Source organism: Telmatherina bonti (assembly GCF_933228915.1).
Source record: "Telmatherina bonti genome assembly, chromosome: 23".
Classification (NCBI taxonomy): Eukaryota; Metazoa; Chordata; class Actinopteri; order Atheriniformes; family Telmatherinidae; genus Telmatherina; species Telmatherina bonti.
The window spans coordinates 21,007,951-21,022,550 of record NC_136632.1 but is presented as its reverse complement, the minus strand read 5'-3'; the positions used below and the strand labels follow the sequence as shown (position 1 = coordinate 21,022,550).

The 14,600-nt window shown below is 41.2% G+C and overlaps 2 protein-coding genes across 3 annotated transcripts in view; both read right to left on the bottom strand.

The window, feature by feature from the left end:
• The window catches only part of scube1 (signal peptide, CUB domain, EGF-like 1), a gene marked incomplete at its 5' end in the record, with an annotated part of 128,670 nt that overhangs the window by 53,346 nt on the left and 60,724 nt on the right, over positions 1–14,600 (bottom strand). The window contains 2 exons of one of the 2 annotated variants that reach the window (XM_079263456.1): positions 7,808–7,897; positions 12,990–13,106. In XM_079263456.1, the coding sequence (XP_079119582.1) occupies positions 7,808–7,897; positions 12,990–13,106 (207 nt within the window). The remainder of the gene's footprint in view (positions 1–7,807; positions 7,898–12,989; positions 13,107–14,600) is intronic. The other variant, XM_079263457.1, reaches the window with a different exon arrangement.
• Positions 1–14,600, bottom strand: part of mpped1 (metallophosphoesterase domain containing 1) — a gene marked incomplete at both ends in the record, with an annotated part of 231,372 nt that overhangs the window by 157,519 nt on the left and 59,253 nt on the right. The gene's annotated exons all lie outside the window — the stretch shown is intronic.

Below are 14,600 nucleotides of genomic sequence, written 5' to 3'. Positions count from 1 at the left end.
TACAGTAAAATAGCTAAAATCAGTGAAAAAAGACATATTCAATTCTTTCAGAAGGTGCTAATAAAGAAAATCTAGACTACGTGACAGTGATGGACATTAGAGCATCTTTCTTCTCACTGTATGTTTAATAGAAAGAATAGACAGATATAATGGATCAGGTGGAGACTGTTCCTGGACAAAACAATGTCTGGGGATGTTAAATAATATTATTTATCCTAAATAAATTCAACTAAAGACTATATGATTTTTTTGTCATTGTATTCTATTTTTTTTTCGTTTTTACATGTCATTTCCAGAATTATAGATTTCTTGATAAAGAGACAAACATCTGGCTCAGTATAAACACATGAACAAGAATCTTGTTGAACAAACTCTGAAAAAGAAGTGTTTTATTTCTGAATATTCTCCACAAAAACTTATACAGTAGCTGCCTCTAACACATTCTGACCCAAAAGTATTCTACTAAAAACCCACAACCACTGACAAACAGCTGAGAAAATTAATACTATCAGAAAGTTGCTGACTTACTATTAATGTTGATGAATCAAGGTTAAAAATTTGTTCTCACTTTTAATAAGATTATTTTGTTAAGGGAGACATAAAAGAACAAAATGTAATATATATTGTTTTAACCAGTGAACACAATCAGTCAATCAGCTGTTCTCCTGCTGGTAACTGATGCCATCAACAATTTTCATCAATAGACAAACTAGCATGGTGATAAAATAGCTGTCTTATTGGGATGTTTTATCATTATAGCATTACCTTATAAACATCTAGTATGTCCTCTGATAATTGGCTCATTTGGATCATATATACCTGTATACAGGCGGCTGAAATGGGTTTCCTCCGCAGGGTGGCCGGGCTCCCCCTTAGAGATAGGGTGAGGAGCTCGGTCATCCGGGAGGGGCTCAGAGTAGAGCCGCTGCTCCTTCGCATCGAGAGGAACCAGTTGAGGTGGCTCGGGCATCTGGTCAGGATGCCTCCTGGACGCCTCCCTGGTGAGGTGTTCCAGGTACGTCCCTCTGGGAGGAGACCCCAGGGAAGACCCAGGACACGCTGGAGGGATTATATCTCTCGGCTGGCCTGGGAACGCCTCGGGATCCCCCCCGCAGAGTTGGCAAATGTGGCTGGGGAGAGGGAAGTCTGGGCTTCCCTGCTTAGGCTGCTGCCCCCGCGACCCGACTCCGGATAAGCGGCAGAAGATGGATGGATGGATGGATGGATGGATGGATCATATATACGGCACTTAATGGGTCTTCTTACTGAGAACAGAACCTCACTGCAGGTTTCCACAGCTTCTACCACCATCATTGTTGTCATTGAAAGCAACTGATGAGGGTCCTGCTTTGCCAAACATGTCAGTCATGTTTGCACAATTGATAGCATCTTCCCTTTTCCCCCCAGTGATATTGCACATTTTCTCAACATCCCCTTTCTGGTTCCTCTCCTCGATTCTGACAGGAAGCTGCATTCACTGACATGGAACCGAAAAATGGCTTTAAGGTATCTGATGAGTTCATCTTGGTGTCAGTAAAGAACGGAACCAATGGAAAGTAGATAAACCGGTTTCATTGGTTGGAGATCAGGCTAAAAGTTCTGTGCGTATATTTTAATGTGAGTGAATGAATTACTCAGGCAAAGAGCAGCAAAAAGGGGCGGGGTTTAAAATTTGAGGGGAGCAATCCGGTGTTATCTGGAATAAATTATCTGCCCAATATGCCCAATGGCCATCCATGCCTGAGGACGACCAAAGTGTCAAAATGATCACACTTTAGAGTGATTTAATAAATTCTGAACTCTTCATTGCAGAACTTGATGGAATTTGTTTTTTGGTTTTTCACTCACATATTCACTTTTCCTGTTCCTGAGTTCCTGACCTGTTCCTTGCTTTCTGTAACATAATGGCATGATCTAAGCATACGATTGGCTGTGTGACCCATCAATCTAAAGGCCTATTTATGCTTCCTCACGCATGTAAATGGAGATGTCCATTTCATTCTATTGGCCATTCAGACACAAAGCTGGCTAAATAGGGCACTATGGAGGGAATAGTGAGGACATTCGGACACAGCCTGTGTTTCCTTCCGGTTCATAGACTGTATAAAAAAAGATGGATGTAGCCTCTGTGACGTCACCCAGAGGTTTCTGAAAAGCTGAATTGAAGCTTGGTGGGCGGTTCCTACCATCGCCATCTTGGCAGGGGCATGCGTGTCGTCTCGCCCGGACAATGCAAATATGGGCAAAGAGGTGGAGCTGAGAGGGGGGCTGTGAGCGTCATGATGGATGATTGATATCGAGTGAACTCCGAGCCTCCTTTAGCTAAGAGCTAACCAAGCTAACCCGGAGATAGCAGGAGCTAACCAGCTAACGAAGATAAGCGGGCTAAAGCTAAGTCACGTTGTTAACCGGCTAAAAACCACGGTTGTTCTATGTTCTTCTTACATGAAGCAGGAGATCAGGTACCTGTCAATCAAAAGGACACGCCCCTAAATATGCAGAATTTCGAGATTAAATTACTTTTAAACAGGCAAGTTAGAAAAAATTTCACTCCCCCCCACAGTTGACATGAAGGCAAACCTGACTGAAGTTTTTCTTGTTTTTAAGCCTCCGCAAGAAAATGACGTCATTTTGTCCTCACAGGCGTGATTGAAGACAGTTCTTGACATATCATACTTGCAAAAGTTTTTTCTTGTGAGGCTCCGAGGAGTATCGTGTGATTGGTTGGACATTTGAGGTGGTTACCAGGGAACGCATGGAGTGGAAAGTTACCGCTTCCACATTTGTGCTGATGCAAATAAAATGGATTGATTTGATGAGACAGCTGGTGAGATATTTACAATTTTTACATGTGACATCAAAGCACACAGACCTAGCTGCGTGCACAACCCGACCTGCCGCAGACAAAGTTTCTCATTGAATATGAAATAACGGAGTTCCTGGCACATGAAAGCAGACATCACGGCCTGCAGTGACCCCCCCGCTTGGTTGCAGACAAAGCTTCTTGTGGAATATGAATGGACCAGATGAAAGCTAATTTTTTCTTGTTCTTGCAGCTTCGGAAACAAGAAGTTCTCACTTCTCGTTAAGGATGCGACAAGCTTTAGCGACCATGTTAAAAAGCCCAACTTCACAGCAGAAATAAACATGTTTACAGCCTGGTTAAAAACAAAGAGAAACATTTTAGGTTTAATAGGCCAGGTCTATTTTCATGACAACTGTGAGAATTTTTTATAACTAATAAATTAATCACAGGGTGTGTCCTTTTAATTGACAGCTATCTAATATCCTGCTGCATGAAGGAAGATTGCAGCACAAGTGCGGTTTTTTAGGCAGCCAACAGCGTGATTTAGCTTTAGCTCGCCTACTTCCGTTAGCTGGTTAGCTCCAGGCTATTACCTGCCAAACCTGTATTTCAAAGTGAAGAATGAAGTCAGACTTGACCTATCAAATTAAGTACCAAAAAACTGTGATACAGAACTTTAAATAAGCCAACCAGTACTGCATTTATAGGAATAGATTATCAGAACTGAAAATAAATATCTATGTTGAGCACAATATCAGACTAAACTGAGTCAAATCATACGGAACCGAATCACTCTGTATACAAAAGCATTCTCATCCCTCAATCTTCTCATTGATTCATCATATATTAGATAGATACCTTGAAGTATCGTGCTTAGAAACATTAAAAGGTACAGGGTTATGATTCTCTGCAAGATCCATGTCGTCATGGTGATGGACACCTGGGCAAAAATTCTCTCTGAGCTGGACCAAGTTTAATGAATTAGCATATTACATACTCACTAATATAAGGTTTTAAATCTGAGCTTATATACCCAGTGTGACACCAGAAAACATGTGGAACTAAAATGTTTTACATGCCTAGCACATGCTCCTTTAATCCTTCTAATGATAAATCATGAAATAAAGGGGGGGGGGTTGTGTCTAAAATTGCTTCTCTCCTCTGCTTAGTTTCTCACTTCTCGTTAGCCTGTCTCCACCTCTGCTGCACATTTTCATTAGAGTCTCCCCTGCAGCTCTATTTGTCTCAACCAGGGTGGCGTCTCCACTCTGTAATAGTGGCATTGGCAGGATCAGGAACGATGTGTCAGAATATGCAAGCCAGCGGATAGGAGTGTCAAATCTAACATACTGATGCTGTTCAGGCGGTGCCAGTGCATCTTAGCACACTCTGTGCAATAAGCTATCATTTGCAGACGAGCTTGTTCTGCCATGCTCAGAGGTGCTGTACATGTGTAACGATGTAAGTTAATAACAGCGCACAAAATAGATTATCTAAGTATTTCAAAATGTATTTTAAGTATAGAGGAGCAGTGTTGAAATCAGGACAAGGCTCATCACACATGTAAATCAAAGCTTAAAAAGGAAAAAAATGTACATATATATGTATATAGATATATACATATATATACATTTAGTAGATTTAATGCTTTAATTAACTTTAATTAAACTTTAAATTAATTTTGAGGATTTATATATGTTTCTGTTTATAAATGCATTTAAGTATTTACAGATGTGTTTATGTATTCATTTCTATTTTTATCTACTCTTAATGTTTACTAATGAATTATGCAGATAAATAAATAAAAAATTATTTAAAAATCTCTATTTAAATTTGCTCATTTCAAGTAATTATTTGCTTATTTATTCACTTATTAGGGTCCGAGCCATACGAAGTATGGCAAGGCCCTATTGTTATTGTAATGTTTATTATTTTAAGCACAACTCGCTCAATTTTGACCCCCTTAGACCCCGTGAAAAGTTGCGAAACTTGGCACACACCTCACGTCCGGTGAAAATTTTGATAATTTGGCGTTTGTATGCACGCCAATGCAAAAATGCCTCGACAGCGCCCCCTAGAAACGCCAAAAATGGCCTCTAGAATGGGGAAAAAAAAATTTAGTTTGACGTAGGACGACGAAATTCGGTACACATGTCTATCACATCAAGACAAGTAAAAAAGTCATTGAAACGCCTGTTGTCATGGCAACGGGCTTTCCGCCATCTTGGCGTTTGCGGCCATTTTTTTGCCCGTTTTTGTCAATTTGGGCGCATCGCATTTGAACGAACTAGTCTGAGGCGATTCATGCTATTGGCTCCACATTCGCCATGGAGCTTCGTGACGAGATGGGGACCAAAAGTTATTCAAATCTTTTTGATAGGCGAAAGCGTGTTACCGTGGCAACCCATGGAAAAAAGCGATCTCGCCATGAAACACGGTTCACTCATATCTTCGCAGAAATACATCCGATCGGAACCAAAATTAAAATAATTCATATTTGGTAGGTCCTTCACGCATTGTAATATATATTGTGGGGGGGGCGCATTTTGGGGGGGCCCCTAGGGGCCCGATCGTCTACTTTGAGCTAGGGCTACGAAATTCGGTACACATGTATAAGTAACCAAGACGAGCAAAAAACTCTATTGAGAACCTGTTACCATGGCAACGGGGTGGCCGCCATCTTGGCGTTTATGCCCTTTTTATCACTTTAAGCGCATCGTATTTGAACGAACTAGTCTGAGGGGATTCATGCTATTGGCTCCACATTCCCCATGGAGCTTCGTGACAAGATGGGGACAAAAAGTTATTCAAATCTTTCTGATAGGAGAAAGCGTGTTACCGTGGCAACCCATGGAAAAACGCGTTCTCGCCATGAAACACGGTTTGCTTATATCTCTGCCAAAATGCATCCGATTGGAACCAAAATTCCAATAATTCATATTTGGTAGGTCCTTAACGCGTTGTAATATGTATTGTGGGGGGGGCACATTTTGGGGGCGGCCCCTAGGGGCCCGATCGTCTACTTTGAGCTAGGGCTACGAAATTCGGCACACATGTGTATCAACCCAAGACAAGCAAAAAACTTCATTGTGCAGCCGTTACCATGGCAACGGGGTATCCGCCATCTTGGAAAAAAAACCTTCTCGCCATGAAACACGGTTTGCTTATATCTTTGCACAAATTCATACGATGTGCACCAAAACTGTAACTATTCATATTTGGTAGGTCCTTAACACATTATAGAATGTATTGTGGGGGGGACACTTTTTGGGGGGGCCCCTAGGGGCCCGATCGTCTACTTTCATCTCGGGCTACGAAATTCGGCACACATGTGTATCATCCCAAGACAAGCTAAAAAGTCAATGAAACACATGTTGCCATGGTAACGGGCTGTCCGCCATCTTGGCGTTTACACATTCTTTTCTCAATATGTGAATTGTATTTCTCTATTAAAATGAACTGGCTGTGCGGGTCCTTCACATGTAGCATTAGGAGAACCAGGACTCGGGTGGAGGGTTCGGCATGAGGCGAGGACCCGATGGATGCCGCTTGCGGCTTTAATTAACTTTATAATTTATTCTTTGTTTGATGATATGTGAATTACGTTTTTTTTCATTTAGCTTTATGCATTTAATTATCTGTTTTTTATTTCATGTTCATTGTTTGTTATTGGTTTGTTTTGGCAAGCAAATAGGTCTGAAATAATTCTGCAGTATGAAGATTTTCTGAACTGTAGACTGCCCACAAAGTTTGACAACAACATATTTCAAACTATATGAGCAAAAGTGAATATATTGATGAAAAGCATTTTGGATATTCTAGCATTCAGCTAACCTTACATAGGCAAGAAATATAACCCTAAAATGTCTCTCAACACATTGAGGTCCTATCTGGATGTGCAGTCACAAATTATTCTAATTTCACTGGAAAGGCTGATTTAAAAGGAGACAAATTTCGCAACAAAATGAAAAAGAAATCACAACTGCTGATGTGATCTCGATGAGGTAAATGTGAAATACAAAAGGCAGCCTTTAAACACCACTTTCGGGTCAGGACAGGACACATGCTGGTACAACAGGAGGTTAAGCAGGGTGTAGCCAATAAGGAAAAAGAAAACATTCAGTGAAAAGGTAACCAATAGAGGAGAGAAAAGGACAGAGAGGTCACGTAGGGCAGAGGAAGCCCCTACGGCCGTATTTCTCCATTCCTTCGTCAAGCCACAACGGCCAAAACCTGCTAAAAGAAAACTTGCAAATGAAAATGATTTATAGATTTCAGACTGTAGCAAACTGGTTTGGCAAACTGCAAATCAGATAGGCTTTCTGTTTGTAGACCCCTGATTTATGAACTAATAAAAAGAAATGTAATTAAATGGTGTGAAGGTGCAGCTTTAGAAAAAGAACAACTTTGATTGATCGAGTTACATCAAAAGCATTCATTTATTCAATAAAAGGTCCAAAAGCAAGAGTAGAATGATAGATTTTATAGTCCTTCTGAAACTTATTCACATTGCTCCGATTTCTTTATTAAATGGAAGATTTCCACTGTTGTTTACACTCAACAAAACCTGAATGGACCCAGATTTATTCAGTAAAGAGCACTTCTGTGGATGTATATCTCAAAAAATGAGAAGTTTTGATGAGTGATCTGAAATGATGGTAATGCAACACAAAATACATAAAGTGCAAATTAACAGTTAGTCACAGAACATCTTAGTCTATGAGAAGTTTGGTAGGCAGTGTTAGGTAAGAAAGGGTTCTGACAGTGACCTCTTTTAGTCTTTTTTCCAGATACAATCTTGGATACAGTTGCTAAGGAACTGTGGCGGTGGGGGTGGACACAGTGGGTACCAAAGGTTTACAAAAATGTTTTTAATAAAAAGAAAAAAAAAGAGAGAGAGAGAAAGAAGGGGGATAACGACTGGGGACGGAGAGATGTACAGTCGGGGGATACAAGCACAAGCGGCATGGCAACACATAGAAAGAGGAAGAAAAGAGTTACCCATAAGTAGCCGCCGTTTCACTCGCTTGTCCACATCAGCTACTGACGTGGCATTGAACTCAGAGCTCTCAATTGCAGCCTCATCTTTCTCTAAAACACAAGTGACAAGGGGACAAACAGTGAGCAGCAGGTTAATGAGAAGCCCAAATGACCAGACCTTCAGCCCCTCTTGGCGTTTGAGCAAAAAAAAAAAAAAAACAAAGCCAAGAAGCAAGAAGCGATGAAGAGGCGCCAAAATCCCTGTTAGAGTGTTAATCCCCCAAACAATGATAAATCCCCTGGAGCAAATCAAAAGAACAAAAACAAAATAAATGAAACTGATCAGTATCAGTGGGCAGCTTACAAAATGAAGCGGTAGGTAGGCAAAAAAGGTAGGGATGGAAAGTAGAATCATCAGGGATTAAAGCAAAAAAGCAAAAAAAAAAAAAAAAAGAGATTGGGGGGGTTTTAGGAATGGTACGGGGTTGGGGGAAACAATAAGATGGATTTCGATTCTGATGTTGACGTTGCTGTCGCCAATGGAGTTTGTGTCTTCCATATCAAACAGCCACACTTCTACAGCAATACTTTCCTCACATTAAAATGAAGTAGAAAGGAGAAGAAAGAGAAAAAGGAGGGGGAGGGAGAGATGTCCAACACTTCCAAGACAAGCTGCTTCGAATGTGGGCAAAGAGACAAGCACATCAAATTAGGCGACAATGACAAGAAGACGCAAAAGGGATGGTGCATGAGAAGGCAATGAGCATAGAGGAAGGCGCTCCAAGAACTGAGAAATGATGAGATTACTGAGAGAGAATAAAGAATACGGGGGGAAGAAAGAAAGAAGAAAGTTTGAAGGAAAAACACACTAATATGGCTCACAAGGGGAAGAGTATATGAGGGGAGGACAGATACACACACTGAGATATGAGCATTGAGAGTGTGGGGAAGACATGCATAGAGATATAAGTAAAAAGGAATAGCGGGAAGTCTGGGGGCAGTGCTGGTTGCCTGTTTGTCTATGGAACACATCACAATTGGCTTTTAACAGTCAACGCTGGAAAGACCACATTCCCAAAAAGCTGGGCAACGAGGTGGGGGTAAAGGGTGAGTGATGGGAGGAAAATGGAGGCAGTTTGCACTGGTTGGAAGGTGTCAGACGGCTGTCAGTGTGGCATGCATGTCCTGCTTTAGACAGTGGTTTGATGATGGGGCTGAGAGAGGGAACCAGCCTTTCACTGGGCTGTAGTCATTAAGGCCTGAATGAGCATCTTTCTATGAATGGACGCCGTTTGCTGCAAAAGGACAGGCCTTTGATGTCTTATGGGGTGGTGGGAAGGGCAGATAGGGGTACAATTAATGTCCCTTCATTCGCCCCACTGCCCCACCTTGTTACCATTTTTTTTCTGTCTTTGCTGGATGATGGACAAAGTGAAGGACTCTGTGAAGCACACTCAGGGATGAATGGAAGCTTTCTGGTGCTGAGCTAACAGGGGAAAATGTGCTTGTGTGAATGTACGATTGTTGAATCAAAAGCTCGCGCATACCAGTGCGTGCACTTTTGAGTGTGTGAGAAAAAAAAAAAAAAACTGCTAGAGTGGGAGATAAAAATGTAAGTGTGTGCGAGGAGTAGAGGCGTATAGGCCAGGTTTGAGAGGAGGTGGGAAGAGAGAAGTCCCAGCCGCTCATTCCTGAAGAGTCTATGGGCTTTTCGCGAAAGCGCTTTTTTAAAAGACCTATGTAGGATGAAGAGGGGGGGGCGAGTAGGGGGAGGTTAAATCACTCTACTCTACTACAGCTAGGAGGAGAATGGTAAAAAAAAACAAAAAAAACAAAAAACAAAAAACAATGCACTGAAAGGAAACAGAAAGGCCAGGGTCAATAAAAACAACATCACAATAAAAAGTATACTTCAATTCAACAGGAGAAAATAAAAAGGAGAAGGAAAAAAAAGAGAGGCCATACAAATGCAGTGCAGGCTCTCCAATGCAGCTGCTTAACAAGACAAGACAACAAACGGAGGGATTAGTGAAAGAAAGAGGCAAATGGATGATGTGACACATGTGAGTCGAGACATACGGTAGAAATGTGGGGTTATTGGTGTAAAGAGGGGTAGATACTGCAAGACCCTGAGCGACAATGGGAACTGATGGATTTAAGGTGAGGCATGGAAGTCATCTTTTGTTTCGGCTGGCTTTTTTTTTTTCAAAACTTTTTGGTTTTGTTTTTTCTTGTTGCAGTATTTGTTAGGGGCTTGTGCGGCGGCGGTGAATGAGGAATTAGTTAGAGGACCGGAGGGGGAGGTTAGGTCTGCATTTGTCAGAGCTTCATCTAAGATCAGGCTGCAATTGAGATGTCCATTTAACCACAGAGTCTAATACAAGCGCCCTGACCCCCACCCTACCCAAAAAACCCAGAGTTTCTCTTTCCTCTTGGTGCTCTGAGGAATAATCCTTATTTCCACTTGATTTGGTTTAAACATGGATGCTCAGACAAGACAGGCAATCAGGTACTTTCACCAGAAAGCAGGAGGAGTTGGGAGGAAGAAGGAACGAAGGGATGGTGCTATATAGAAAAAAGGGAGGAGGGCTGGGGTTAAAGGTATACCCAAAAAGCATTGGGGACCCCAAACAGAGAGGTCTTTTCTTGCATCAAAGTATAAAGTGAAACAGACAGAGAGAGAGAAAAGACACAAGACACTGGAATACGACAGAGTTCCCGCATTCTGCTTGTACGCTGCAGGCTTCTCCTCCATGGCGCTTTCCAATTCTTCAAAGTAGCTGCAAAGAAAACGGGTTAGCAGCGGTCAAAACCTGGCACTATACTGCCATCAGTTTCATCAGTGAAAGATGGAGACAGAAGGACGTCTGTGTGTGTTCCAGTGTTCAAACAAAGCAGCTGAGGCAGGTTATTATGCTTATGGACATCTTCAGCGGATGATGCAAAACCGTCTTCTTGTTGGGCAGGTGGTTACATGTGGCGCTTTGAAACATACACAAAGGTCCATTTTTATTTTGGGGAGTTCATCAAAGTTCCTACCACGCAAATACAAGCCAGCCAGAACTTGTAAACAAAAACTCCAATGAACTCCCAAACAGCATTAAACAAAAAGACATTTTAAGACCTGCAATGCAGCCAGCTATGAAAGGCCAACTGCAGGGAAGTAAAACCTAAACTTTAAGCATTACTGCCGCAGGGAATTACAAGAACAGCTGTGAACATCTCTGGATTGTTTCAATTAGAAATATCTGAGGAATATAAGCCAAGTAAGAGAAACCACATGGCAGAAAAGGAAACAGACCTTCTTCTTCATGATTTACATGGCTTTGCCTGAATTTTAAAGGTCATTGCTCCCATCAACTCTGCCAACAAGGCCACTTACTCCTAGCATCAATGCGGTAGAAGCAAAAATTTTATACATGTTATGCTTAATTCATTATTCAGTTAAATTAAATAATTCATTCAATTCAGTTCATTTCAGCTTTATTTGTATAGCGCCACATCACAACAATGTTGTCACGGGGCACTTTACATACACATCATTTCAAGCCAATTCATACATAGCCTATAATAGAAACCAACTGATTGCATCAAATCATGACTTCGATCCAATACTCCATCCTAAGCATGCACGCGGCGACAGTGGGAAGGAAAAAACTCCCTTTTAACAGGAAGAAAACCTCCGGCAGAACCCGACTCAGGGAGGGCAGCCATCTGCCTCGACTGGTTGGGGTGGAGAGGACAGGAAAGACAGATCAACATAGATGGCTACTAACATACAGTGCTGTATCTTCATACTGTAATCCAAAACCAAAATACAGAGTTCTGTTACGCCCATGACATGAAAACTTTCATTTGTATGGGGGTGCACAAGAACAGCTGTCAACCAAAGACATTTAAAAAAGGGACTGAATCAATGTTTATTGATGAGTAAAAACACAGTTACATGTTTGACAATAACTTTCAGGCTCTGCAAACTTAAAATCTGCAAAGAGAATGTGATGAAACGAAAAAGAAACGAGCAGCTTCACTTACCTGGAATTCCTTATTTATCCTCTACTGATTAGAGAGCAAAAGAAGCGAGACGTAAATGAGCATCCATATCCAAGTTGCAGAGGCATGCTTCTGCACAGATCAGCTGCGTTTTAACGTAACTGATGTACTTTTCAGTGTCTGTCGTTCACTTTCCACCTGACACCTGGTATTATCTTTAGAATATTGCTCATGTACATACAGTAAGTTATTTGTGCTTGATTTACACTTGATATAACAACAAAAATGACTAAAAATGCTCAGAAGAGACATCACAATCATAAAATAACCTTTTGTTTCTCCTAAAAAATAAAATGCATAATTTCTGCTCAGATGCTGGATATTAAAAATGAACCTAAGGGAGCAGATTAGTTGGTAAAAAACATGAGAGTGAGTGCAACGATGTGGAAATAAGATTTGCGTGGTCATCACATGTGTATTTAAAACGTCTGTTTACAGAGACAGAGGAATAATGTCATATGTACACCAGAAATCATTTAAATGTCAAAGTGAACATCCTGAGGCTCAACCCAGTCCTCAAACTAGCTGCTAGCTTGTGACTTCATCAAATATCCTTGGATGCACGTCCAACCAGTTTATTTTCTCTTTCCTGGATCTATGAACTTTTACTCTTACTTAGAATCCTGAATTGTTTCTGTGATTCGTTTTCACTGATAAAATCAACTGCCCTGACATCTAGCAGGCTAGCCCTGCCGAACAGACCGGGTCTGATTTCTGCTCCTTGGCTGTTCATGTCTTCCCTGCAATAGTGTTGCACAGAAACACGTCCAAGCTACAAGATATGGCGTTAGCTACTCTGTTCAGTGTGCAAATCCAAGTCAAGTTACTGTTTTGTATAATTTTGTGGGAAATAACTGTTTAGCTTGAAATAAAAAATAAAATTAAATCAATGTTCAAAACTTGATGAAAACGTAGCGTAAGCAGATAAATAAGTGAATTGCAATAAGTACATGTGGACGAAGACGGACCCCGACAGTTTTAAAAACGCAAGGGTCATTAAGGACTCTGATGAAAAACAAAAAATTTAAACCCTAAGATTTTTCAGTGTAATGAGCAGTAATGGAGAAAGCCATTTGTGTTTTTTAAAGCCCTCCATCATGCACCAGACGAAACATTCAACCAGCTTCAGGTGATTATTGTTATCACTTACCGATGCAGGTCTTGCTGTCTGAGTGCAGGGCGTACTTTTGGTGGCAGCCACACACCGGCCCTGCGTCTGTGTCATCACATGTGTGTTGGCAGCCGCCATTTCCATAATTACACGTCACTAAAGATAACACAACAACAAATAGCATACTTTTTGTTTGGAACAGTGTTTGTGACAAAAAGCTTAAAATTGAAAGAAAAGAAATTATTCTTTATATAACTACAGCTTTAATAACTATGGTTTATTTCTAAAAGTATTATTACAAAGATTGAAAAAGAAAAAAACAACAAACTTAGCAGGACATTTCCAGCATCATCTAGAGCAGGGAGGCCCAAAGTGGGGCCCACGGGCCATAATCGGCCCGCCAACACTGCTTTTGGCCCTTAAGTCATTGTTCATATTAATGAATGAGTGTCATGAACCCCAATAAGACCAGACTCAGAGGGACCCTGACTGACTCACACCTCAATGACTTTGTCAATGAGCCAGGTGCAACCCAACATGGAGAGACTGGTAATGGTCAAACATTTTTCTACTAAGTAACAACAACTCGCCTTGTTCCACATGCACTGTTTCTGGTTGTCGACACGTTGCACTTGGTTAAAGCTTAGTGGCTGTAATTATTGTTTCTTGCACCTCTAACTATGGCCTCATTGTTCTGTTGCTATATTGATTTTTTATGTAACGTTTTACTTGCCCAGATAGGAAAAAAATACACTGCATTCGCTATTGAACACCACTTAAAATAACTGTGCATTTTCTTGTGTTTCATCCTTAAAGCTGCAGTGTTTGGCCCATGGCTCACTGGGTCATTTTCAGTTTGGCCCTTGGAGGCAAAAGGTTTGGGCACCCCTGATCTAGAGCAATAAGGATTATGAAGTGAGACCGCGTTAGCATGTTAAGCAGCGCTAATAATGCATTTCGGAAGGATTTATTATCTAACGTCATATCAGTACATAACAGTGTTGCAGTGTGTCTGGATTTGCTTTAGTTTCTACAAAGCATACAGGTTGCATGGTGTAGTGGTAGCTGGCTCTGTCATCTCACAGGAAAAGCTTCCTGCCTTCTGGTTGTGTGCATACCCCAACAAGTGTTTTCTAGCACTCACCAGGTCAACATTGTCAATAAGAATATGTTCTTAATGTTTTCCCTGGTATAATACAGATTCAACGAGTAAATAAGAATAAAATCTCCTGGTGTTTCTGAATGGTAAAACACAAACCAAATTTTAGAAGAAAATTGAGGTTGACGCTACTTGAAGACATAAGCTGATGAAGACATAACTTCCGTTTCTTTCATCGCTTGTTTACTACTGTCCTGCGCCATCATGCCTAACAGGCTGGCACAGCTCTCGGTCTCTGCCGCTAATGAAATATTACCACAGCAGGGGTGCATTACAGCCTTTCAGAGGCTTTCACAATCCTTAAACTCTGTCTGAGAGGAGAACAAGATATGATGCCAAAAAACGTGTAACTAAAAGCTTACTTTTCCCCTCAACAACATCAGTCCTAAATTCCATGGCTGCAGGCATTCGAGGAGAAGAGTGAGAAACAGTGACTGAACTGTAAAGGGGTGTTTAGACTCAGGAATTCTCTCTCCTGAATCTCTCAGCAC